This window comes from Gastrolobium bilobum, unplaced genomic scaffold, assembly GCF_033153095.1.
Source record: "Gastrolobium bilobum isolate Gb01-03AN ecotype WA unplaced genomic scaffold, APGP_CSIRO_Gbil_v1 utg8637, whole genome shotgun sequence".
Lineage (NCBI taxonomy): Eukaryota > Viridiplantae > Streptophyta > Magnoliopsida > Fabales > Fabaceae > Gastrolobium > Gastrolobium bilobum.
In genome coordinates, this window is record NW_026898325.1 from 318,762 (window position 1) to 346,598 (window position 27,837).

Consider the following 27,837-nt stretch of genomic DNA (forward strand, 5'->3'; position numbering starts at 1 on the left):
GTATAAAAAAAATTTAAATTTAAAATTATAATTATTTTTTTTATTTTTAGAATCAAATTTAGAGAATATGTACGTATTATTTTTGTTTTGCGTCTTAAATTTCAATTTTCAAAACAAAAAAAACAAAAAACATCTGATTTTGTAACTATTTTACAAAATAATTTTAAAAATAAAAAAATCAGAATACAATCGAACATGCCAATCTTATCAACAGTTGTCTCAGCCCAACTAAAACCGAAGCAATACAGCTAATTATATTTTCAAATTTTCGAAATGATTTCTAATTATAGAAATATTAAATTGAAACCTGATTTTAGTTTTAAGTATTGTACTCGTTTTTCTTATAGATATAGAAGTGCGAATGCACTTAAAAAACAGTTATTACTTTTTGAAAATTTTGGATATCGGGGACCGAAAGATTTTAAATTCTCTCTTATTTTTTAATAATTAAACGACTTTATCCGAAGCCGATATCGCACACTAAATATTAAATTCTCTCTTATGAGAAATGTTTTTGTTATATAACATAACATAAGAACAAACTTCCTACTCTCACAAAAGGAAGAGAGAGGAGAGAGAATAGAAAAAAGAGAAAAAAATTTAAAGTGGATCCCATATAAAATTTGTGTGTGTAGGAAGATAATTTTATGTTATGTAACATAATAAAAATAAAGCCCATTGTTTATATTCTTGTTCGGACTAAATGTTAACCTATGGCAAAAACTATTCTTATGTTGTATAAGAGTAATTTTACCTCTTACACACTCATCGAAAATCGTGACATTCATTTTTCTTTTTTTTAAATGGCGGGTCCCACCACATATGTGTCACAACATGAGAGAAGATCTCTCCTTCAACATAAGATTAAATGAACCCTTAAATTATACATACTTACTAGACCAGAAAAAAAGGACACATTCATGTTTGCCCAAAAAACTGGAGAGGAAAATTATAGAGAATAAAAGACAAGAAAATGATTAAAATAATGTAAGAGATGTCTTAAAAGGAAGAAAACATATAATGAATGTTGAACAGCAAAACTCATTATTATTATTTTTTTCATAAAAAGATAACAAAATGACATACGTTTAACTAAAATTATTAAGATACAAGTTTATTTAAATATTTGTACCAAAATAATATCGAAGCACCAAACTAACTGATTTTTTTTACCGTTAGTAGTAGATGTATGGGGAAAATAGTAATTGGTTCGTTTTTTCTGCAGTTAATGCAAAGAAATTATTTGTAATAAGCCTAATATAACATCATTTTGAGACGAATATCATGGTGATTTTATAATTTTAATTTATTTTAAAATTATTATAATCTTTATAATTATAATTTTTTAATTTTTCAATCCCAAAACGTTATTTTGAAAATAAACGCAAATAACTTATCTATATTAACTGCAAAAATATTTTTTGTATAATCATTGCTAAAATTTGCTCCAAACATTACTTACCGTAGAAATCACATGTTCGGACGAGCAAAACCCAAATAAACAAGCATTGAATTTATTACTTGGTACACAATCACATTAAGTCCTTGTAATTTGATTAGAAAATACAACTTAAATCATGTAAACAATTTTAAATTTAGAAAAGAATTTAAAAATATATTTAAAAACTAAAAAAAAAATATACATAATTAATTCAAAAACATTTGAACCTCATTTTTTTTAATCATTCTTTAAAAAAATAAAGAATAAGCCATAAGGGGATTTCTCTAATTAATATATAAATAAAAGTAGATCAATCAGATCAACACACAGAGAAATCAATATTATAATGCTTCATATCACAATTTATATCCGTGGATAACTTCCTCGTTGTGAAATAGACAAAATTTTACCACATTGGATTTCCACATTTCAGAACTCATAACATAATGAGATCATAAAGCATAATATTTCAAATTATTTCTCTTCTCTTTATCAAATTTTCTTACATGATAACTGCAATAATTTGACTTAAACGGAATAATGAAAAATTTTAAAAATAGAAAATCAAAATTTCAACATTCCTATTTTATTTACACGTCCTAAGAGCTAAAATTAAAAAATAACTCCTTAAATTCCCTTACACCTTGGAAATGTGGCGACCCGATTCAACTGCCATGTACGGAAGAAATCCTTATTAGTTTGTCAAAAACAAAAAAAGGAAGAATAACAGAAGGGCGTACGAGCTACCTAGGGAAAAATAAATGGTTTACATGCTGCAGCAGAAAGAATATGATTTATGAGAACAGAGAGATCCAATCTTAATGACAAAAAGGGTCAACTGACCTGAACTATGCCACTACTTTGCATCGAGCACCCAAAGTGAGACCATTATCTGAGAAGCGAGGAGGACAGTACATGCAACCAACAAATAATTGAGCCTCGAGAATAAACCCTGATTCCATCTACTTAATATACAGGGTTAGGTTGGTTAGTTCAAGAAACTCAAGATAAATCAAAGGATCCCTGGCCTTCACTGATTGCATAAAGTAGCTTCTTGTACATAATTTCCTGTTTTAAATTGGACATCAATAATCAGTACCAAAATATGCAATAGCATAAGTAATCAATACGCTTGGACATGAATGATAATTTAATGAACAATTTATGTTACAAAATTTTTATTTTCACACCGATTTCATTAGCTATCATTACACTATCGTAACACACATTCCAACAATATATCTTTATCCCCAAACAAGGTGTAAGGAATGGTATGAAGACATTTTATGCGAAAATCATTTCCCTTCACGCCGTATTACAGTACCTTGGTAGAGTAAGGAGGAAGCTTCAGGTAATTAGCGCATGTCATCACACTAGGCAAGTCATCATCTGCTGGTTCTGAAGGCCCATTTCCATTAGATGATGTATTAACTGCAGTTGACGAAAGCTGCACCCAGACATGTAAAACAATGCCATTAATCCAGATGTAACATCAAATCCTAACATGCAAAGAAAAACAAGAAAATAATATACGAAAAGTAAACATCAAGTACACGATAAAGATATCAAAAATATATTTCCATACCTTCCTCACAATCGTTAGTTTTGGATTTAGAACTGCCAGCCCACCAGGTGGCAGCCTAGGTGCACCAGTAACAAATTGACAGAAGGCACGCTGCTGCTCCGGTGTGAACTCTCCCATAATTTCAAGTAACTGAAAATAGCAGCCAACATGACAAGCATTGCATATAACTAACCCAAGTTTTAAATAATATGTAATAGTCCTTATAATTGATTGGGAAAAGAATCATACATTAACAATGGCAGGGCTCTTTGCAGTGTACCCATGGTCAAATTTTATATGATCAGCAAGTGTCTCCGCCTGCAGAATTTTTTTAACAAAAAACTCGTGATTATAATGTCCTGTTGTAAAATTTATTTATTGTTTAAAAGCAATAATATATTTGGGAAAAAATTACCTCCCACAACTCTCTGCGGCCACAAAGCAAATTGTCCAGTTCTTGGGGAGTAAAAATTTGTAAAGATGAGATGTCAAAAACCTGCATTGAACGTGTGCAGGTGACTGATGTTTAGTATAGTTCTGAACTAATAAAATGAGTAAAATTTCATCCTACTTGTCCCACCAACAATGTCCTGCTCCTCTCATCCACAAAAGAGAGGCCAGCATAACCATCATCACCCACTCATTTCACAAACAAAATCTTCAGAATATCAAATTTTGATATCCAATAACTGAATATTGCAATTTCTTTTTTGTGCAGGGAATGTAGGGTTGGCATTCGGGTACCAATATAAGTTAAAGAACAGGAATATACATTTTGTAACCTCCCAAATGAAATATTCAAGCATGAGATCGAGGCTAGATAAGTACTAAAACATTTCGGATATCACTAAAACATTTATAACTTCCAGTGAAACGGAACACCCCTTAAGAATCTCAATGATATGTTACCAAACAAACGTAATGCATCAGGTAAACTCAAAAGCTCTAATTCAAAAACTCAGGAACTAAAGCAGAAGGATAAGATTTCAGTATTATGAATATCCGGATTTTGCAATCAAGGTGCATGCTTTAAGATAAATAAATAAATAAATAAAATAAACCATTCCCCATTAAACCAGACTAGCGAGTATGCATGCAGCCTTAACCTTACATATTTGCAAAGATGTTTTTCGGATTTAAGCCCGTGACCTTTCAATCACAAATGAGCAGTTTTATCACTGCTCCAGGCTCGGCGCCTCTTGTGTGCATGCTTTAAGATAAATGAACTAATTAAGACAGACATACAACCTGGTTAAACCCTGCTCTAAATGCTTCCATTTGACGCATGATTCCAGTCTTTACAGTTGCATCAACCACCAAGGATATGTAATCCTCTACATTGTTGACATCAACCTGAAAATTCAACAGGAAGTTAAAAGAAATTTAATAACACAACAACCAAAATCTATAGAGTGGCTCAGGGTTTAACTGCATACAATTTCATCTCCTGGTTTCAAGATGTATTCGGGATAACCAGGAAGTGTAAAATCCAAGCAGAGATCTACAATTGGGGTGCCACGAAAATATAGGTTTGTAATTGTATCAGTATTGTTACCACCAATAGATTCTATATAATGTCTCCTACAAACAAGGGCATTCAACTCTTGCAAAGTCTTCCCAAGCTCAGCATCAATGAAAAGAATGTCATGCAAATCAAGATCCTGCAACAAATTGACTGTTAGATATATAAAATAGAATAAATTGGCCTTCAGATTAACTATACACATAACACATCAATATTACATAACATACTTGACCAAGAACAAGCTTATAAAATGCCACAGACAATGGCAGATCCAATAGTCGTCCATCTTGAAGAGCTTTAGCCATAACACGGCCTAACAACCGAAAATACTCAACCACTTTTGAAAACTGGCTACCCTCTGATGCATCAGCATTTGAAGGCCAAGGCTGAGGAAACAACCCGAGAGGAGATTGAACAAGCAACCCGAGAGGAGATTGAACAAGCTCTCCATCTCCAGCCAAATTAGGTCCAGAGCCTTCACGGCTTTTCATTTTCTTTTCATCTCCATCAATTTCCATTTGATGTTTCTCTGAAGAACAAGATCTCCACATTTGTAGTCCAACTTTTTGCAAGTCATGACTTAGGATTGTATAAAACTCAAGGGTGGGACCCAGGCCAGTGCCAACTTCACCAAAGTATTCTACTTCAAGTACAGCTTTTTGGCTAGAATACATCTCCATAACTTTTGTAGCAGAATCCAAAATGCGATTTCGAGAGACACGAACCTTTTGGCGCTGCAACCTCCCAACTCTCATCTCTCTTTCATTAGTTGAACCAACACCATCCGCACCCTGCAGCTGCTGAAGTCGATACAGTGCACGAGATAACCCAAAGGCAGTTGAATAAAAGTACTGCCGCCGGGTCTCAAAAGGAAACAAGAAAGGGCATGCTTTAGTCAACTGGTAACACCACAAGGGAAGACTCCCACTGCATAGCGCAAGGGCATCTTGTATTTGCCTAGCCAATTTTGGGGTAAGCTTGCTACTTATGAATTCCTCCGGAAGCACCCTAGCACCGGTGGTAATACCTAGCTCATCTAAATCCAAGACTTTTCCCTCAGCAAAGCTATCAGAAACCACCTGGGCCCTCAAACGAGGCGCAAGATGGTTCAAACCCTCCAGCACACGCAGTAGGGCCAAAATATTGTAGGTAGGATTAGATTTTTCCAGATCACAGGGCAATTCTCCCTGCACTATACTGTCTAGAACAGATGTTTGATGCAACTTAGCTTCAGAACTGGAATTTGAGGCAGACCCAGATTTGGCAGATTTTGCAGTATTTGAACTTGATCCTCCAGTAGGGGCCTTATCTGTCTGGTTTTCCGCCCTCTGATAAGTGATGGTGTAAATATCACCCCACAGACTACTTCCCTCACTGGATACATAGTCACTGCCAGCAAGCCTCTCATCATCATCTTCATCTAGCACAAGCTGTCTTTGAATTGCCTGATATATAGTCAAATGCCTATTAAGCTGCTTCCCACCAGCAGTAAAAATCAACTTTGGAGGATCATTAGAACTGCCAAACAACAGGCGCCCATGCCTATCTCTGCCACCCCTGAAACCTCTGCTATTAGCATATCCAAGTCCAGCCATAGCAGCAGCAGCAAATGACATTGCACCCCTTGAGCCAGAAGAATAGCCACTCCTAAAATCAACAGAGTCAGATCCCCTGCCTGTACCAACTTTGCTGCTAGAACCTGAGGCTGCATTAGTCTGGCTATCACTTGTTGTTGGAGCAACAGTACTCTCCTCAGTTGAGTCACCCAACTTCACATCATGTACTTTGTCAGGCAAGCAAACAGGAAGAGAATCATCCCTCAGCACCTGTATCAATAAAATTAAAACAAGCTGAGGGTGCATTATCTGGTGGTTATTAAGATATATAAGAAACAATAATAACATTTCTGTATGATGAAATTCAATTGCAAATATGGATGTAATATGTCAGAATATATGAAAAATATCACATAATAACTTCATTGTAGCTTTAGAGTAATTTATTTTCTTAGATCTTCTCTTATATTGCTCACCATATATCAATATTATATTCTACTATTCAAAGTAGCTCTCTCTTTCCCTCCTCTACTTAAATCCCTATAATTTCAACATAATAGAAACTTGATCTGATTGAAAATGGGAAAATGAATATTATTGATGGACCCTCCTCTCCCTGAATCTGAATCAATCTGAAATAGAATCAAGGATAGAGTGTGAACTGCACAAAGGAATTACGAGGAATAACAATGAATCAGCTACTCTAACACAGCTTCCAGAATGTCGAGAGTTGTGGCTCTCCCCATCTTTTGTTCCACACAAAAAAACTCCCCTTTTCAATTGACACCACATCCTACTTCCATCCATTGAGATCATATTCTGTTAGCTGTCAATTAGACAGTTGTTGATAACAGAATTTGGTTCTAATCTGCGGCACTCACCCTTGTACTTTCTAATATACACCTTTTTTATTGGAGGTTTGCTAACAGCATGGAGCTGAACTAAATGATAGTATCCAATCTTGGTAAACAAAAATTAACCATGATTATATGGTGATTATTAAAATATGTAATAAAAAAAAATCCTGGCATTTCTGTTTGATAAAACTAAAGTGTGGGAAGGGATGCAATACCAAAATGTTAGTTTTCAATCTTGGCAACAATAACTAATGATAATGATAAGGATGATTGCTAAAATTAATAGCTACAATTATAGCATTTATGTCTGATAAAACTTTTCAAAGAAGAAGATAGAAGAACGACATCACTGGAAGTAGAGACTAGAGATAATAAAAATCCAAATCCACCCAGAAATTTAACAAATCAAAAGTCGCATTAAATCTGAAGTAAAAGAAATAGATAGGACAGAAAAGCAAAGAAGATGCTAACAGAACTCCTAATTGTCTAAATGAGACACTGATAAAAGAATCACTAAGACAGTAAGATAAAATCTTAGCAGAAGAAGAAACATACATCTTCATGGTCGTCGTCGTCATCGTCATCAGAAATATCATCATCTTCAAGCACCAAAGCCTCATCAATCTCAACAGGAGATATATCCAATTCTTCATCCTACACGACAAAAGCAATGGAAAATAATGTCAAAGGATAGAAAGGACTTAAACAGAAAAAGCCACAGCTCATAATAAGACACTAAAGTTGACACATCAAATAAAAACATCATTTTAATCCAAACCAGTAAAAGCCACCATCTATTAAAGGCATCGACTAAACTTTAGCACAAAAATATAAAAAAATCAATCATGGAAAAAAGTTAACAACTCAGCAAAATGCTCAAAGGAGGGCTTAGGGTAGATATATAAGAAACTGGATGCATATAAGTTAGGTGATTATAACTGTAAAGAACCTTGGGATACACCACCCCAAAAGCTAGCTCAAAGGGTGAGAGTGCCCAAGGCCTTATAAACTCAACATTAGTTGCTCATACAACCAATGTGAGACTATATATCTCAACAATAACTAACAGCCATTTATAAAACAAAATTGCAGAGGTAAATCATTTGCATGATCAAATGACAACAAAATATAGTGATTTCAGGAAGATAATACTCTCTGATAACTCTGCATTGCAGAAACTCTTCATAAGTTGGTCATGCAAAATGAAACATACCATGTTTAGGTCTATTAAAATGAGACTGTTAATTATCTCTCCATTAAAAAAAGGCTGACAATATACAGTCAGATCTTCCACCCACATCTACTACCTTCATAAGTGGTCAAAGTAAGCAAAATTCAACTCTCCCAAAAGCTTAAGTTGTTAGGTGAAGGTTCATGAGTGGTTTTTAAATCTAATCTAGCCCCCCACGCAAGAGCACTTTGGGCTTAAAGTGTGGACACTACACATTCCCACCCTACCTTGTGCTAAAATTCAACTTTTATTTAGAAGAATGGAGGTGGCAGGAATCAAACTCCTGACCATTTGGACATAGAGGCTCTATTCCATGTCAAGAACCAACTTTCCTAAAAGCTTAATCTGTAAGATGAAGACTCATAAATGGTTTTTATATCTAACAAGAGAGAAGAAGCAAAAGCATAAACAGAATGCAACAAAGATTAAATAATTCAATGTTATAAACCAATTTGGATTAAATTATTCAATTTTCATGACTAATTCCGAGAATTCAGCAGCACACCTCAGAAGTTGAGTCACCATTTTCAGGTTTCATTTGAGCATCTTTATCAATAGCTGCTCTTCTGCGTGCAGCGTTCCTTGTTTGGGGTCCTTTTGCTTCCTCCTGTGCAGGCTTCAAAACAGCTTTGCCCTTTCCCTTAGATGAGCTCATGTTTTTATCTTGAGATGTTTCTTTTCTAGGTGTATCTCCTATATTAACAGATGATCTGGATCTGGTAGAATGCCGACGGGTAGTGGAGGGAGTATAAGTTGGAGGAGATGAAACACCTGCTCCAGTAGGAGTTGTTCCAGACTCGGAATTCTCAGTTGCTACAGCAGCCTTTTGACCAGATTCACCACGCTGGATACGGGGCCAGAGAAATTCCTCAATGGCAGCTAAACTTGCTAATGGATCAATCAGTACAACATTGGATGAATAATCCCTAAGTGACTTTTCACCTTGGGCTCGACACAGACGCAACTTGAAGGGCTGAGATAATGCACCTAGTCCAGAGGAAAGACGTGCACTTCCACTAGATGACCGAGATGAATGACTCAGCACAACAGGGAAACGTTCCAAGGAGGACAAAGCATTTTGAAGCTTCTGAACCAAGACTGTCATAGGAGCAACAGCCCCATTGTCAATACTGGAAGGTAGAGCAACAGCTACAAATGACTTAAACCTTGTAAGTGCTTGTTGGCGAAGCTTAGGAAGATTGGTTTCTGAGGTTCGATCTTTAGAGAAATGTCCACATGAAAAATAGTTCAGCAAAGCTGCAACAACACCACTACCAATAAATTCAAAAGTTGATACACCATCTCCTTTACCAAGTTCCTTTAGCATATCAGATATCACCCCAATCAAAAACTCTTCCATGTTAGTAGAACTATTGTCCAGACCAAATCCAGAAGCTTTAACTTTTCCCTTTGCCTTAGTTCTTTGGTCATCAACACCAGTGTTCAACTTCATGCAAAGATTTTTCAGATGCAAAAGATCATCACTAACACCCACTTCAACAGCCCCAGGATCAGAAGGAAAGTACTTATCTTTAAAAGCTCTAGCAGCTGAGCTGACAGATACACGAACACTTGAATTAATAGTCGGAGTTTCTACAGAACTTGGTGGCAAACCAACATTTACTGGAACTGGACTCTTCAAATCTTCCAAAGGATTTGCCTCGGGATTTGAGTTACCACTGCGTAGGCGATAGCGCCGAGAGCGAGATAATGTTCCAGATGCAGAATCATTATCCTTCTCGGCAGATGATGCTTGTGTAGACACATTGGTTGAATTTCCAGCCAAAATAAGTTGGTCAACTGCATGGACCACACCTTCTCTGACAAACATCTTAGAGAAAGTTCTAGGAAGCTTTTCCATAAGAATTTCCGCAATTTGCAATGCCGGAACCAAAACATGCGGATCTTTCCATGCCAACACGCCAGCTAAGAAACTATATCATCAAAGTGACAATACATGAGTTTTCTACTGAGAATATACAGTGATAGAAACCAAATAAAAATTTCTACATACCTTGATATATTTGTCACACTCAACAAAGACTGAATCATCTCAGCTGTGCTGAAATACATCAATTTTCCAATGACAGAAAGACATTTGTGGCGAACAGGACCATTAACACTGGAACCATATATCTGATACAAAAGCAAGCCAATGCAATTAATCAGCCATGGAAGTCAAGGAAACAGAGCCAATTTTTCAAAAAGAATAAAAAAATTACAAAGTAAAATTTGAACATTTTAACTATGGAAAAAATTTCAACATTGCACCTGCATTAAAACTGGAAGCAGATCCATCTCAAATTGCTGAAGTAGCTCAGGCTGATCATTTAATAATTTCTCACGAGCTGACATCTCGTGAACATTTCCATTTGTGTCTTCTTGTATCCCAGAACTACTTGCAGGAGACTTTTTCACAACAGACCCTTTCACAAACAAGTTGGAGCTGACTGGAAGGGAAATGGTTCCTTGTGGCAATGGAGGCAGAAGCTCATTTGCCAGATTCACAATTTCAAATATCTATATATTGGAAAAGAGCATTAGAATAACTTCATCTCTTAACAGAAGAGAACTGAAAATTTTTCAAGGATTTAAATGATGGGTTTAATTTCACAATCTATTGAATGAATCATAGACAGATAAAACTACAAATAATTGACCAAGAGAACTCCAAAGTACGCTATGCTATACCTGCTCTGCTGGCCTACTCAGTGCAGGGGAAACAGAGGCATTAAAGGAAATTCCAGAACCAGATAGTATATCTTTAAGAATACGACTAATTCCAAGAAGAAGCAACGTTTTAGCTCCGAGAGGAGACCCACTTGCACATGTGGAAAGAAGTCGGATTAAACCCTGCATATGCCAATGAAGTCAAAGGTAAAACCTACCACGGGTAAAAATATTGGATTTAATAGCATAGAGCCAAAGACTACACATACAGTATATGTTGGCGTGCTGAGAGAAGCCTGTCCACCACCAGAACTGTTGGTAGAAATGAGGGAGGCAGCTTGCGTTACCAGTCCATGATTGCACAACTCATCTAATTTATCTGGAGATGAGGCAAATGCTTCGGCTATTCGAGTCAAACAGACAGAGGCATGTTCAAGGACCTACAAAATTAAAAATTCAATATTGCGAAGATACAACTAGAAAATTGCCAAAGTCAGCTCTACGGATCGTGATTTCACAGAAAAAATTTCCTGTGAGGGAATAGCAAGGGAAATGTAATTTCCGTTATATGACAAGTATGAGAACAAAATATGCCACCCTTACCTTGGAATCATGGTACTGAAGGAGGTTTGTCAAAAGAGGAACAGCTTCCATCACAAAGTCAGCTGCATCAGAAGGAAGCTTCTTGCACATATTTGCAGCAGTAGACAATGCCACCCGCTGAATTATATAATTATGTCAGTATAGGATTACTGACAAAGGGTACTGAGTACAAAAAGAATTATGACAGTTGAAAACTACATTCATCCTCTAGATGCAGGGACTTCATCAATGACTTACCTGAACTCCTGTTGAGAAGAAATCCAAATAAGAAAGCACGGCCATCAGTGCACCAGCTCGAAGACAGGCAGTTGGGTGCTCCTGAGAAATCTTCTTTAGAGCTTGAAGAGACTGTTCATGTCAACAATCACACGTATCAGCATTCAGGATCAAGCAAAGCACCACAAGGACTATCAAATAATAAGAACCCCATATCCAGACAGATAGGTCATCTTTAAACTTACTTAAAACACAAATGCATACCCTTTTAGCTACACATTAATTAATCAAGTAAAAGTGATTGACTAGGAAACAACCTGCTCAGCTAAGTCCATATACTCTATGGTAAGCAATCTTGCGCAGAACATTGACACTGCACCATAATGCACAACAGCAGCACAAGAGGAAGGGAGCACATCGCAGAGATGAGTTAGGGCCCTGGCTGCGAGAAGCATGATATCAGGATTGTTCTCATGATTAAGCAACCCCACGAGCACAGGAACGAAGGAATCAACAGAGAATGTACTAAGGGATTCTTCAGTGCCAATTGAAAGCATATCACAAAGCTGCGTCAATGCCTCAACCTGCTTTCCTTCCTCCCCATCAGCCCGCAACCCAGACAAAATTTTCTTCAGCCTACCACTCTGGTGAGATGTCGATGCAGAACCACTCATACCCGATGACGGAAGCAGATCATCCAAACCAGCACCAAGTTTCCGGAGAAGCCCTTGAAGTGCACTACTCGCAGACGTCAAATTCTGATGCAAAATTCCCACGCCACCCTCACTGTCGTTATCATCGTCATCCCCAGCACCTCCGCTTTCCATGTTTAACCCCAACCCTCGCTCTAAATCCCTCATCTTAACATCATGTTCTTTCTCCTTCCCTTTATCGGGATTTTCCCTATCCAAATTCTTGCCCCGGCGATCACGGCGCGACCCAGAGGATTCGTTGGTGGGGTCCATGGGTGGAGCAGAGTTGTTGTTAATCCTGGACGAACGAGAACGAGTGTTGACAGCAACAGTGGCGTTGGGAATCGAAGAAGAAGAAGAATTGGAAGAAACACGAGCGCGCTTGCTAGAACGACCGGTGGACGACGACGATGGGGCAGCTGAGGAAGCCTCCGCCCGCTTCCGGCTCCGAGTTTCCATACAAAAACCCACCCACCCCTTAATTTGTCTCACCAATCTCTCACTCTCTTCGATCGATTAATCCGTTGCATCTCTCTTCTTCAAAGAAAAGATTAAATTAAATCAGCGAAAACCCTAATTCGAAACCCCCCCAAAATTAAAGAAAAAATTCCCTGTAGGTACTTCTACTCGTAGGAACCCTTAAATTATTAATTGAATGAGGTTTTGGAACAAGGATGTAATGAATTGAGAATCTCCGGTGCCAGCAATTGTATCACGCAGAGTCTACAGAGAGAAGAAAGCGGTGCGTGAAAACCCTAAGAAGAATAAAGGAAGAGAGACAAGGCAGAGAAATACTTTATACACGCACGCAACTTTCTTTGCCAATTTATATGTTTATTCCGTCGATGGGGCAATCTCACGTCACTCTTTAAAACAGTGAGTGAACTCGCTCGGTGGCGTAGTGGCGGGGCGGAGTACACTTTTGTCCCTCGACGTGACGTCGTTTTCGGTATTTCATATCACACCGAAAATTTATACTGTAACTTGCGTATCCAAGCCATCCCTCAAGGGCCGTAAAATAAATCTCCATGTTATTTTATCAAAATCTGTTAAGATTTGAAAGTTGTTGTTGAATATATTAAAATACCAAAGATTACAAGTCTAACGGAATTAATAACAATGTCAATTCATTATAATAAAAGTATTCTTTTTTTTTCTTATAATATTATCACATAACTTTTTTTAGTAAGATGTGATATAGAATTTAAATTTTGTTTATAATTCAATTAGTTTAAGTAAATTAAAAATAATTTATATCATTATTGTTAAATCATCCAAGACCTTGAATTTTTTTATTTTATTTTTTTGAAAAAGATAATTTTTTTATTTTTTATTTTTAAAGTAAGGGACATAATGCCCATAAAATAAATAACTGATTACCAAATAATCAAAAATTTGTAACCTTTTATTACACCATAAATTATAAGGATATCAAGCTCTAGAAGATGTGTCTGAATAAATTGTGTTTCAAAATAGCAATCCAATGTGCACAAACATTATCCTCGTCGGAGATTGCACGATCCATTCTCTTGATAACCTATCTTGAATTGTTTAATATGCCAATGTACTCTTTCAAGAATCAAAATTACATTATAAATTCATTTATGTGTATTTCATCAATTTTTTGTATAACTTACATGCCCTTCTTTTCTGTTAAAGCAAAATTTATAGGTCTCAATTTCAAATATTTTCTTTAGTTAACTTTTATTGAAAAAAAATCAAACTGATATATATTAAAATATCTAAAGTTAATTATTATAACATAAAATGTGTGGACGTCTGTTTTAAAATAACATTTAAGTAATTTTAAAATAAATTAATCATAATAATTATTATTTGCAATGGGATGTAAAAGTTAAAGCAATAATTCTTGATTACAAAAAAAAAAAAGCAATAATTTTTATTTAGGGGTGTATTGGATTAGGATTTTAAAATATTTTTTTGAACTAAAAAATCTTATAGATTTTAAAAGACTATTTAGAATTGGAGAGATTTTAAAGATTTTTTTTACAATCAATATTTCATAAGATTGAATTTTAAATGATTTTAATAGAATTTATAAGATTTGAAAGGATAATATGGATTTATAAGATTTTAAAAAATCATATGAATTTTTAACAAACATTCAAAATTACAAGAGTCAATACAAAAGGGGAAGATTATATTTACAACCTATTTTTGTTTACAACATTTTACAACTATATCTTAACAATTGATTTCCGTCAATATTGCAAATTAAATATTAATTAATGAGTTTGATTTGCGAAAATAATAACCATTGATTGACGGAAATCAACGGTTAAGATATGGTCGTAAAAGGTTGTAAACAAAAATAGGTTGTAAGTATAATATTTCTCATAAAAAAATAACACAAGGGGTGTATTGGATTAGGAATTTAAAAGACTTTTTTTGAGATAATTCTTTTTACAAATTTTAAAAGACATTTTAGAATTGGAGAGACTTTAGAGACTTTTTCAAAAGACTTTTTTTACAATCAAGATTTCATAAGATTGGATTTTAAAGAATTTTAATTGAATTTATAAGATTTTAAAAATCCGTATGAATTTTTAACAAACATTCAAAATTACAATAGTCAATAAAAAAATAAACAAAAAATTCAATAAAATTAATTAAAAAAAATAAAACCTAATATAGTTTTCTCAATCAATAAAACATAATATAATTTTTAACAAACATTCAAAATTACTAAGCAACAGCTCTTCACATATCTAAAGTTATACCAGTCCTCCACGCATTAACATTTTCTCGTTCATGCTCTTGGGTTTGACCAATGAGTTGAAAATTATCTTCTTCATTTGGTATCACAGCTATGCATATGTGATTATAAAACCCAATTTTTTTAATTATTAAAATAATTCTAAATTTGCATATAGAGCCTAAAGTTCATGATAAATTTTTGTTTGGAATTTTTTGCAATTGATCTTGAAAACCTTTGAATTTTTGTTCTATGTGATAAGAGTTTTATAACCATATATCATATGCATAAGAAAATTTCAAATCTGAATTCTTGGATTTTATTATATGAAAGTTTAAAAAATTTCTCAAATTTTTTTCAATCGATACATTGAAATCTTAAATTGCTTTGGGGCTTTTGAAAAATAATTTTTTAGTTATCTATTGACACAAAAATTGTTTGAAATCCTTCCATATAGTGAAGAAATTTCGTTCATGAATGTATTGTTACGAAATATAGGATTCATATTATGAAAGTTTCAATCTTTCTTTAAATTCATATTGTTTCATTGATGTAAAACGAAAATTGGTTTGAGGGTTTTAAGTTCCTTATTATTTTTCCACTATTTATATTGTTTTTAATACAAAAATCACATCTTTTGTGTCAAGAAAAACTGCGACTCATAGCTTGAAAAATAACTTTTTAAACTTTCAAAATTTCTCAAAAAAAGACTAAAAAATCTCGTTGGTTTGTTGTTTATGGGTTTTGTAATGAAATCGCTCAAAAATATGTTATTTTTGAATTTTGATGAAGCTTCTATGGCGGAATCCGATTTCGAACGGGTCAACCTGCCAAAAGAAGAAGAAAACACTGCAATAAAGAAATCTCAAGAAATTCTAGAGGTTATGGTGAGATTGTGAGAGAGGCATCCTATCTATATTTTTCACTAAAAAGTCTCACGAAATCCACGTCAATAGAATATCCATTAAAATTGTCGCATTTTTGAATACCACGAGATTGTGATTCCATTGTTTATAATCCTAATTGAATACCAACGGATTTGGACGGATTCTAAAATAATCTTTTAAAATCCTAATCGAATACCACGTGACTTTTTTTTCAATCCATTAAAATCCTAATCGAATAGATGGATTTTTTGTCCAAAAATAATCCATTAAATTCCTTTGAAATTCCATTCCAATACACTTCCCTTAATTTTTCACAAACCTAAGGTGATCAATTCGTTAAAGTTTCAAAAGATCACCTTTAAATATTGGTATTTGTTTGATTCTATTCGGATATATTATCTGATTCAGATATACGCTTTGGTTTGAATACTAATACAATACGATTTGGTTCGATTTGCAGTTATATTTGATTCACTGTTCAATTCAAATATACAAATTGATTTAGTGCGATTTAAAAAATGTGGTGTGTTCTTTATGTTTAATAACTATTTTTTTTAAGATCATAACTTAGATAATAAAATAGGCTTGATGATATACAAGTCTTATTTATTTTATAACTAAATAATGAAGAAGATGATTTTTTTTGAAAAATATAAGGAATTAGACTTCGAATAAATAAAAAATTAAATACCTTGTTGACATAACTATTAAAATATGAGAAACAACTTTTGAAGATAACATAACGATATGAAAGTGAAATAAATTTTATTTTATAAGTAAATAAATAAATCGATTAAAAAACATATGGTGTAAATAAATAGCAAATGACATTAGGATGTGGAATATGAATAATTAAGGGAAAAGTTCAAATACCTATGTGGTTTGCCTTTGAATCACTCATTTTTTGTGTTTTTTTAATCATTTATTCCCCTGTATTCTTTTTCCATCCAAGTCTCTCACTAACAAAGTTAAAAAGTTAATAAATATGCCTATTTTACCTTTCTTATAAAAAATAATAAAATATCACCCAAATGGCTAAGGCCAAAATTATAAATTTACAAAAAAATAAAATAAAAATATATCAAAAGAAACAACCATTCTTTTCTGTGGGCATGACAATCATTCTATTCCCTAGCACTGTTTCTGAAAAGAAACAATTATTTTCTATTTCTGTTCTTTGGACCAGTTTCTAAGAAAAAAAATGTGTTTGATAACATGTTCTATTTTTATTCCGAGAATGAGAATTGTGTTCGATAACACAACAAATAATATAATAAAAAATAATTCCTATTAAATATAAAAAAAATTAGATCATCACTTTCCTTTCCATATGGTGTGGTTGTGGTGGTGGTGGCGACGGCGGGGGTGACATGGTGGTGGTGGCGGCGGCGGTACGGCGGTGGTGGTGGCAGTGACGTGGTGATGATAGTGGTGCTGGTTGTGATGACAATGGCTACGACGATGGCGGTGGTAGCAGTGGTTGCGACAATGGTGGGGGGATGGTGGTCGGTGGCATTGGTGGCGATGACAATGGTAGCAGTGACGTGGTGGTGGTGGTGGTGGCAGTGGCTGCAGGTGGCGGTAGGTGACAATGGTGGTGGTGGTGGTAATGGTGGCAGTGGTGGTGTAATGGTGACGATGGTGGTGGTGGCGGTGGCGGTGGTGGCTGCAGCAATGATAGTGGTGGAGATGGTAGTGTTGGCGGTGGTGGTGGTGGAGGTGACAGCAGTGGCTGCAACAATGGTGGTTGTGACATTGGTGGCGGCGACAATGGTAGCAGTGGCATGATGGTGGTGGTGGTGGAGATGACAGCAGTGGCTGCGACAATGGTGGTTGTGACATTGGTGGCGGCGACAATGGTAGCAGTGACATGGTGGTGGTGGTGGTGGTTGTGATGGCATCATGGAGATGGTGGTGGTGGTGGTATTGGCTGCGGTGGTGGTAGGTAACAGTGATGGTGGTGATGGTGGCGGTGGCGGCGGCGACAGTGGTGGTAGTGGCGGGGGTGGTGGTTGGTGGCAGCAGTGTCGATGGTGGCTGCAACAATGATAGTGGTGGTTGGTGACAGTGATGGTGATGGTAGCGGTGGTGGTAGTGGTGGCAGTGATAGTGGCGTGGTGTGCTGATGGTGACGGTGGCGGGAGTGGTTGCGATGATGATGGTGGTGGTTGATGGCGGTAGTGGTGATGGTGGTGGTGACAGTGACAGTTGGTGGTGGTTGCAGCGGTGGTAGTTGTGGTGGTGGTGATGGTGGCATGGTGGTAGTCATGGGTGGAGGTGGTGGTGATGGTGACAGTGGCATCGTGGTGGTGAGGGTGGTCACGACAGCACCAGTGGTACGACGATGGCGGCGACAATGGTGGCAGTGGTCGTGTTGGGATGATAATGGTGGTGGTGATGATGGTAGAGATGGAAAGTGAATTAAGAGAGATAAATGTTTCTCATTTTGTGCGCCCGAGAACAAAAAAGCAGAAATTTTCTGATTCTTTTTTCTGTTCCCCAGCACAAAAATCAATTTGGTTCATCTCGGGAACAAAAAAAATAAATCGGTTTTACCAAACGAGTTTTCTATCCATTTCTGTTCTCGGGAACAGAAATTAAAAAAGAATTGATTTCGGGAAGGTTGTCATGCGCACCCCCAAATATCATCTTATAATAATTCCCAATACATTATTTTTCTAAATAATTAATCTACTTTTGCACGACCAACACACAACAATCAAAAAAATTTCACGTCAAATAGAGTTGTAAATCTGGTTTTATATCAACTAGTGTAATTTACAAAAAAATTTAAAAAAATTAAATTGTAACCCTAAAAAATATTAAAAATGTCTTGTGGTGTGGCATTCACCAAATATATAAAAACGCACACATTTAAAACAAAAACAGAAAGTGTAATAATAAGAATTATGTGATAATTTGCGTTCTTGGTCCGTCACTTCTCAATTGCTTCGGTTTATTTCGTAGAATTAGTCTTTTTAATTTTTTGGTCAAAATAGGTTTCCATTACACGTATTAACGGTGATCCGAGGAGAGCTCGAATTAAGACATTGGAAGTGACGCTTTCGTGAAATGGTTTTACTTTCACTAGAAGGAAGGAGAGAGATATCGTGATCAGTTGCGAGCGGTGGGGGAAACAGATTTGATAATCGAAAATGGGTTTCTTCAGTACCATTTTCGGGTTTTTTGGCTTTGGAATTGGCATTTCCATTGGTGTTGTTGCTGGCTATTTTCTATTCATTTACGTTCAACCCTCCCATGTTAACGTACGTGATACAAAACTTGATTCTTAACACATTTTAATTATATCATGTTTTATATTCTGTTCTCTTTTCTTCAGAATTATTCAGATGCATGTTCAGGTCACAAATTATGCAACGAGCCCGATTCTGTTTGTTTCGTTGATTGTGGACTAAGCAGTGCTTTCTAGCTAACAAGTTCTTGTAAATTAGGATCGCAGATGATAATGCTTCGTTTCTTATTATGTGCCTTGTTAGAATTTAGAAAACTGTGACTTTAACAGCTGCACTGTGTAATCTGGAGCACTATTTCTATTTGTATGCGGAACTTCAAACTAGATTAAAAAAGAAAAGAAGAAGAAGCTGGTTTAAATGAGGTGAAGTAAAAATCCTAATATATATATATATATATATATATATATGGGCTGTTTATCAAGCTGCTTGAGATAACAGTACAAAGATGGATCGTTCACAGATGGATCAATAGTGAGGATCAATAGTGATAAAGGAAAAGAGAGAAAAAAGAAATCATAACCATTCAAAAGTAAATCAATTAATACAAGGAAATAAATAAATAAAAAACGATGTAGTTTTGGATGGCCGGAGATAAACTTTTTTCGAAAATGTTTTTCTATATATATATATATGAGGAGGGATATTCTAACTACCAAAATTTTCTACTACCAACTTACTACCTATCTAATCACCATTAGATTAACATTTTCTCTCTCTTCAAAAACTTTTTGAGAGATCCAATGGTAATGTGATGGGTAGTAAGTTAGTAGTGAAAGATTTCGGTAGTTAGAATATCTTGCCCCTCTCTATATATATATATATATATATACACACACACTAGGCAATCAGGAAAGAAAATTGTATGTGACTTGTCTCGTGATTCTTTGAAATCTCTGCATTTTTGTGTACAGTGGTTTAAGTACTGATACCTGCTGACTTGGACAGGATCCTGAAATCAAGCCATTGGTGGAGGAAGAGGCAGAAACTTTGCAACGAATGATTCCTGAAATTCCACTTTGGATAAAAAATCCAGACTTCGATCGGGTAAGCAACTGCTAAACCCGGTATCCGTCACTTCGCTACCATGCACTATGAGTCTTGTTTCTTTTCGTTTTGTTTTGACAACTGCACTATTATTTGTTTGTCTTCTTCTGAAGGTTGACTGGCTTAACAAGCTTATTGAATATATGTGGCCGTACCTTGACAAGGTTTATATTTTGGATATTTCTTAACCCTTTTCGATTAACATCTTGATTATTGCTTCTCCTAGTCTGTTTGTTTGAGTATGCGCTTTATTTTCTTATTTAGGCAATATGCAAGACCGCAGAGAACATTGCAAAACCCATAATTGCTGAGCAGATCCCAAAATATAAAATTGATTCTGTTGAGTTCGAAGTGCTCACCCTGGGGTCCCTGCCACCAACTTTTCAAGGTTAGCTAATCTTGACATGATGCATTCTTGGATAAGAACCTTTTAGTTGTTTACTCAGAGAATGAAGATATTGCCAATGCCGTGTAAACTGTATTAGTATCCGATTTTCACCCGGTTTATATTGTTTTTAAGGCGATGTAGAGATCACAATTTATAAGTGAATAATGTTGGCTCTAAAGATAAGTTGTGCTTTTTGGTAAAGGTAATTTGATAACAAACCAACATTTGATTGGATGATGTTAGAAAAAGCAATATAGCACCTTGAAGAATACATATCTTCAGATATGGCTCATTTTCCACGTCAATTTTCTGACTACTGCTCAAATATCACTAATTAAATAAATATGCGTTGGTTAAATATTAAGGTTTGAAACTGACATCTATCACGGTCCTACTTTCCTTAAACTTTACGAGACAAGTCGGAATAAAATTCTGTTTAGAGTTTGAAGAAACCTTGATCTATTAAATGATGCATTTTACCATAAGATCCTCTTTTGGATTTCACTTGTCTTGTCGGAGGCACCTTTTATATATTACATTTTTTTGGGAAAGGTTTTTCATCTCTGGTCAAAAAGGAAAGTAGCTTCTGTGCTGTTTTATATGCATAGGATTGATTTATTTCTTGATAACTTATTTGCAATTTGCATATGAACTTTTTCAGTAATTTTTGTTGAATGCATATTTTCTTCTGGATAGGAATGAAAGTTTATGCGACTGATGAGAAGGAGTTAATTATGGAGCCTTCTGTAAAATGGGCTGGAAATCCTAATGTCACTATTGCAGTTAAGAAATTTGGGTTGAAAGCAACTATTCAGGTACAAAAAATCATTTTGTGTGTGTCGGTGAGTGAGTGGGAAGAGCAGCAACGTGGGAGGAATGCTGAGAATTTTGAATCTTTTTCAGGTAGTGGATTTGCAAGTTTTTCTTGCACCTCGTATTACTTTGAAACCTTTGGTACCAAGCTTTCCTTGCTTTGCCAACATCTATGTGTCTCTAATGGAAAAGGTTTGTGACGGTTAGGTCTATTATTTTCCTACTGACCACTTGAATACATGTAAAGCATTTTCACATATGCAAGATACAAGCAGTGGAGTATTTGATAGCTTTGTACTGGCTGTGGTCATCTGTATCCATGTTTAAGTGCAGATTCTGACACCAAAAGGAGTAACTGCTGGTTGGTATTACTGTTGAAAGGAGCCATCTAATGGATGATAGGAATTTCAGTTCTTAATGGGAAGGAGGAACTAATACAGTTCTTTCATTTCGATCTAGTGATATACAAATGCAATGCAGGATCTTCCTATTGAAAATGGTTAAATTCTGGATATAACTGTCTTCTTCTGTTGCATGTATATTTGAATTGCCATTTTGTCCCCAATTTAGTCTTGAAAATTTTAAGAATGTAGTTTACCACAGACCCATTTTTTTCTTTGTGAGGAATACCAGACTTTGTATTTAAGGACCACCAATATGTAGAAATCACAATTTCCTTCTTATTTTGTAGTAAGAGCAGAATTGGAAGGAATGGAAGAAGCAAGAAAAGAGTATTTGAGAGAGGAAGGAGAAGAGGAAGAAGGATTACTGAAACTATTCATGCCTTCTTTACTAGGCCCACCTGGGCACCTGGCTATTTATATTTCATAATTTGTTAAGTTGTAATTTGACTTAGCAAGTAATTAAAAAGGCTTAAAATCCCTAAAAGAATTAACTAATTCTTTTGGATCTACTTCCCTTCAGCCCATAATGAAGTCCTTGAAATAGGAAGGTCTTCTACTCAACCTTTTGTTGCTGGCTCATTGGAAATTGGGCTTTGTAAAGAACCAACTCAACCCAAAAGCTTAAGCTTTGGGTGAGGTTACATTAATGGTTTTATATATCTCAATATGCCTTCTCATACGAGAGCCCACTGGGCTTGAAGGGTGGACAATGCACAGGTCCACCTATCTGTGCGAAGAAAGAAATTCCACTAGAAAGAAAGTAGGGGATAGTGAGGATCGAACCCAGTACACCGAGACTTAAGCTTTGGGTGAGGTTACATTAATGGTTTTATATATCTCAACATGTCCCCTTACACGAGAGCCCACTGAACTTGAAGGGTGGACGATGTACAGGTCCACCTACCTGTGCGAAGAAAGAAATTCCACTAGAAAGAAAGTGGGGGGCGATGAGGATCGAACCCGGTACACCGAGGCTCTGATACCATGTAAAGAACCAATTAAGCTTTTGGGTGAATTGGTTCTTTACATGGTATCAGAGCCTCAGTGTACCGGGTTCGATCCTCACCGCCCCCCACTTTCTTTCTAGTGGAATTTCTTTCTTCACACAAGTAGGTGGGTCTTTGCATCGTCCACCCTTCAAGCCCAGTGGGCTTTTGTGTGAGGGGGCGTGTTGAGATATATAAAATCATTAATGTAGTCTCACCCAATAGCTTAAGCTTTTGGGTTGAATCGGTTCTTTACAAGCTTAAACTTTCATTACATATTTCCTCATAAATTGAGTGACATAGACAACCCTTGCACTTGGTATACCAAAACTGTCTATCAAAGTCATTGGTATTTTAAACATTTTAAAACCGAAAGGTGACTTCCAAAATGTTTTGCCAGACTCTTGGACTACAGAAGTGATGATCATTAATCAAATTTTGAGTTTTTGTCAACAAGGAGATCAGGTTCAAATAACCTTTGTTTTCCTACCCTTTTAGTTGTTCGAGCACTGAAAACTTAATGGTGATTGTACATTATTTTTTAGGTGGTTTTCTTCCTTATATATAATGATGTAAATGATTTGTGGTTGTAGGAATATCTTGGTTTATGTCTATGATAATGTTTTACGAGGTTATCATTGCCATTTTATGATAAACTTTTATTATTTTGAACTTCTAACCTTTTTTTTTTTTTTTTTGTCTCTTACGCATAATTAACTTATTATTTATTTTTATTTTGAATCTTGAGGATATTCTATGCCCAAGATTGACATGTACTCGACAATTATTCTTGTAAGACTCATCTGTTGATGTAGAACTTAAGAGGACTGCATGCTGCATTTCTGGTTTTATAAATGATACTTATCTTCTCTCTATTTTGCTTTGGCGTATTTTTTTGTGCAGCCACATGTTGATTTTGGTCTAAAACTTATAGGGGCTGATCTAATGTCTATTCCTGGCCTCTACAGGTTTGTTCAGGTACATGACCGCATTTTTTTTTCTCTGTTTTGAATTCTTCGTTCTTTCTCCTATTTTTGGTGTTTGAGAAAGCTGCTTATATTCATCTTCTACGCTTTAAGCAGCAGTGGTCACCTCCCCGTGTAATAGACAGTCTCCTACCGTAGAAATGTACAAATATTTGCTCAAGTTTATCATATTTCAAAATGGGTTCTATTAATATCCTGTTGCTGCAAAAAAATTATCTCTAGCTGACATATGTTTTTTAGGATACGGTTCTGTATCCTGAAAAACATGTGAATGCTGCACGAAACAGTATCTTTGCAGTAGCTGAAGAGACATATTTCCCTTTCAAAATATACGAGACTCTCTTAGTGCAGAGTGCTGACCATCAAAGTTTGTGTATGTACTGTTTATGCGCAAAATCCCCTACGTGTAGAAGGATGATTGAGAGCATTAATCATGGAATAATTTCAGGTTCTGTATGCATGTGACCTATACAAATTTGGTAGCTAAATAAATAGTAACAGACATGTTAAAAATTGATGGCTATAATAGAAGTGAACATGAAGAAAAAATGTAGTGTAGAGGTCAGAGGATGAATGGTTTGTGGGTTTGTTCTATGTTACTTCACAGTTCTTTGAGGGAAAAAATTTAGGGCTGCTTCTGGAAGATTAAAGTGGTCTGGTGGTGTCAGTTAGGTATTGCTATTTTATTCTTTATTCTTAGCTATCACGAGTTGGTTGAAAGATTTATGGCTTTTAAAACTTTAAAGAGTGTTGTTTTCAGGAGATTATCAAAGATCAGGTTGCAAATATGTATCTATGGCCCAAAAACCTGGAAGTTCAAATTATAGATCCAACAAAGTATGCTTTTACATTTTTCAAAAATATTTTCATTACATGTTCGTAATTATTTTTAACTCTTTCCTGTTTTTTCTTGTACACTCTATTGGGAATCTTAGAGCCATGAAGAGGCCTGTTGGAATTTTAAATGCAAAGGTTCTGAAAGCAATGAAGTTACAGAAGAAAGATCTTCTTGGTGCATCCGACCCTTATGTGAAGCTAAAGCTGACCGGGGATAACCTGCCGTCGAAAAAGACTACTGTGAAGCACAAGAACTTGAACCCTGAATGGAATGAGGAATTTAATTTGGTTGTTAAAGATCCCGAGTCCCAGGTTTTAGAGCTTCATGTTTATGACTGGGAGCAGGTGTATCTCCTTTTCTGAAAGTTTTATATTCAAGTTTCTTGTTCTGCATCTGAATTGAACGTTGTTCTGTATCTTTGCTTAGGTTGGGAAGCATGACAAGATGGGTATGAACATGATCCCTTTGAAAGAACTTCCTCCTGAAGAACCTAAAAGTTTTACTCTTGACCTCCTTAAAAACATGGATCCCAACGATGTCCAAAATGAGAAGAACCGCGGGCAGATTGTTCTTGAATTGACATATAAACCTTTCCGGGAGGAAGACTTGGCCAAGGGTTTCGAAGAGACGCATTCATTTAAAAAAGTTCCTGAAGGCACTCCTGCTGGTGGAGGTCTGCTCGTAGTTATAGTCCACGAAGCTCTAGACGTTGAAGGAAAACATCACACTAATCCACATGTACGTCTTATGTTCAGAGGGGAAGAGAGAAAGACTAAGGTACAGGATCCCAATAAAGTATTATACTGTTGAAATAGTACATATTTATGTTACGTTCGATCTGAAGTTGGTTTTTGTATGAGATGATACTGATACTGCGTTTACTATTATAAGACCATGAAAAAGAACAGAGATCCAAGGTGGGAAGAGGAGTTCCAATTTATGGTGGAGGAGCCTCCCACTAACGACAAAGTACATATGGAGGTTGTCAGCACTTCATCACGAAACTTGCTACGTCAGAAGGTATAAAATTCACAACTTCTTCATCAGTAAACCTTCAGAGAGCTTACCTGTCTCATCTGCTAAAATGAGAGTAAGGGAGCCTCTGATTGTTGGAAGGAATTGAAATAATTGTGGGTTATCACAAACATTTTAGTAATTTAAGATCCAAATATAGAAATATGTGATGCAACGAGCCATAAAAACAAAATAAATGCTTGATGCAAGGTGATTGGTTATCATGTTTCTAAAATTTAATGAATATGAAATTGACTTCTTTAGTTCAGATCAGAGGAACGTTATTTTGATTTTGTGGGAGATACGGGCAGGATCTCTTCCATGCTGATTGGACGTAAGATATATATTGGACAAAAGTTATCAAATTACACATGTTTTGCTTCTGAATACTTCATCGAGCGCCTTTTTTTTTTTCTGAAATCTGAAGTATTCATTGGATTTGCTTTACCTAGCGAAAAAATAAAAATTTATATGCACCAGCAATTTATTTTATTTTATTTTGGGTGGGTGGTGGGGGTTAATTCTCTCTGTCTCTCTTTTTTGGTATTGCAGTCTACTTAATTCCTGTCTTGCATGGATATTTTCTCCTAAAACGGCAGGGCTTTATCCCAAAAGTGTGCAATGTTTTGTTATTTACCTTTCACGTTACTTTAATGTGATTTGAGTTTAATTGTTTTCTTCTCCTTTCGGTTCCAGGAATCACTGGGTTACGCTGACATCAGTCTTGCGGATGTTGTTGCTAACAAAAGGATCAATGAGAAATACCATCTTATAGACTCCAAGAACGGTCGCATCCAGATAGAGCTACAGTGGAGAACTTCATAAGCTGGTTGATAAAATTCTCCATGGATCTACGCTTTCCCGTTTCCTTTTTTTCTCTTTTCTTCCTTTAAAATTGAGTCTTGCATGAAGTGTAGGGAATGTTTTCTTGAATTCTTGTCGAGGTAGATTGATTTATTTGCTAATCATGTGCATGCATGTCTGTAAAAATAAAAAAGCTGGTTTGAAAGTAAAAGCACATACATGATTTGGTTTGGGCTAGATCATATATGACTAACTAAATACGTTCTGATAATGATATTGTGAAGTGTGAACCTGTATCTTGTTTTAGAGTAAACACCCTTTTTAGTCCTGACAATATCTACGAAGTCCTTTTCAGTCCCTGACAATAAAAAAGGACCAAATTGGTCACTGAAAGTAGGGTCACTCTACATATTTGGGAGTTGACATAAGGACTAACATGACCCATTTTTTGTAATTTCAGGGACCAATTTGGTCCTTTTTTATTGTCAGGGACTAAAAAGGACTTCGTAGATATTGACAGGGACTAAAAAGGGTGTTTACTCCTTGTTTTAATTGGACTTGATATTGTGAGTTACCCCACACGGCCCGTGAACGAAATCGACGAAAGAAGTAAAGGTTTTATAATTTTTGTTACTCAAGAAAGCAAAAGAACAGAAAACACCAGAGAAAGTTGCAGAGAAATAGAACAGAGAAAAAGAAAGCTTGTTCATTATCACAAGGCTCGATTATCTTGATAGCTACAATACAAATGAGAGTTGCTATATATAGCATACTCTTACTGTCAAACAAGAAAGCGGGAAAAGTAACTAACTAACTAAAACTGAACTAGATAAATAACCTATAGTTAAAGCAAGTAACTATGGTTATATCAGATATGGTAATACCCTCCCCTCAAGTTGGAAGGTGAATATCAAGTAGCCCCAACTTGTCAATGAGAAGCTGGAACTGAGATGGTTGTAAAGCCTTAGTGAAAATGTCTGCCAATTGGTGTTTGGTCGAAATAGGAAGTAAATGAATGAGACCAGTTAAAATCTTTTCCCTAGTGAGATGGCAATCTATCTCAATGTGTTTGCTTCTTTCATGAAATGTGGGATTGTGAGCCAAATATATGGCTGCCTGGTTATCACAGTAAACTGATGCAGGTTGAAGTGTGGGAATGTGGAGATCATGAACAATGTATTGAAGCCATTGGAGTTCACAAGTGAGATGTGCAAGGGCCCTATATTCTGCTTCTGAGGATGATCTGGAAACCGTGGTCTGCTTCTTTGATTTCCAGGATATCAAAGATGGACCTAGGAAAATGCAGAAGCCAGATATAGACCTACGTGTGTCAGGGCAGCTTGCCCAA

General features: G+C 35.8%; 2 protein-coding genes across 3 annotated transcripts; one reads left to right on the forward strand and one right to left on the reverse strand.

Moving 5' to 3' along the window:
- Window positions 1-1,929: 1,929 nt before the first annotated feature.
- On the reverse strand, window positions 1,930-13,167 carry LOC133314901 (E3 ubiquitin-protein ligase UPL3-like). The gene is made up of 18 exons (XM_061516429.1): window positions 11,981-13,167; window positions 11,685-11,795; window positions 11,448-11,564; window positions 11,114-11,284; window positions 10,866-11,027; window positions 10,446-10,694; window positions 10,189-10,310; window positions 8,680-10,108; window positions 7,499-7,597; window positions 4,758-6,356; window positions 4,442-4,666; window positions 4,254-4,358; window positions 3,421-3,501; window positions 3,255-3,323; window positions 3,027-3,155; window positions 2,766-2,888; window positions 2,285-2,509; window positions 1,930-2,110 (listed from the first exon to the last, which is right to left on the reverse strand). Exons 1-17 carry the CDS (start codon window positions 12,812-12,814, stop codon window positions 2,444-2,446), a joined length of 5,691 nt encoding a protein of 1,896 aa, XP_061372413.1. The 5' UTR covers window positions 12,815-13,167; the 3' UTR covers window positions 1,930-2,110; window positions 2,285-2,443.
- A 5,946-nt stretch (window positions 13,168-19,113) lies between these two features.
- LOC133314930 (synaptotagmin-2-like) lies at window positions 19,114-26,598 on the forward strand. Of its 2 annotated transcripts, none has more exons than XM_061516480.1 (12): window positions 19,114-19,224; window positions 20,158-20,256; window positions 20,370-20,420; window positions 20,521-20,644; window positions 21,341-21,459; window positions 21,548-21,649; window positions 23,751-23,825; window positions 24,594-24,670; window positions 24,769-25,015; window positions 25,098-25,448; window positions 25,563-25,691; window positions 26,382-26,598. In XM_061516480.1, exons 1-12 carry the CDS (start codon window positions 19,114-19,116, stop codon window positions 26,508-26,510), a joined length of 1,614 nt encoding a protein of 537 aa, XP_061372464.1. In that variant the 3' UTR covers window positions 26,511-26,598. The 2 variants fall into 2 exon arrangements, with proteins under 2 accessions (XP_061372464.1, XP_061372465.1); XM_061516481.1 differs by having other exon boundaries at window positions 24,594-24,661; window positions 24,757-25,015.
- The last annotated feature ends 1,239 nt before the right edge of the window (window positions 26,599-27,837 follow it).

Coding starts and splice junctions, on each gene's coding strand:
- LOC133314901 (XM_061516429.1), bottom strand. CDS start 12,814: ATGGAAACTCGGAGCCGGAAGCGGGCGGAGGCTTCCTCAGCTGCCCCA. Junction 11,028..11,113: donor TCAGCACGCCAACATATACT/GTATGTGTAGTC, acceptor TGGCATATGCAG/GGTTTAATCCGACTTCTTTC. Junction 3,324..3,420: donor GCCGCAGAGAGTTGTGGGAG/GTAATTTTTTCC, acceptor AAAATTCTGCAG/GCGGAGACACTTGCTGATCA.
- LOC133314930 (XM_061516481.1), top strand. CDS start 19,114: ATGGGTTTCTTCAGTACCATTTTCGGGTTTTTTGGCTTTGGAATTGGC. Junction 21,460..21,547: donor GGTTGAAAGCAACTATTCAG/GTACAAAAAATC, acceptor AATCTTTTTCAG/GTAGTGGATTTGCAAGTTTT. Junction 25,692..26,381: donor GAAACTTGCTACGTCAGAAG/GTATAAAATTCA, acceptor TTTCGGTTCCAG/GAATCACTGGGTTACGCTGA.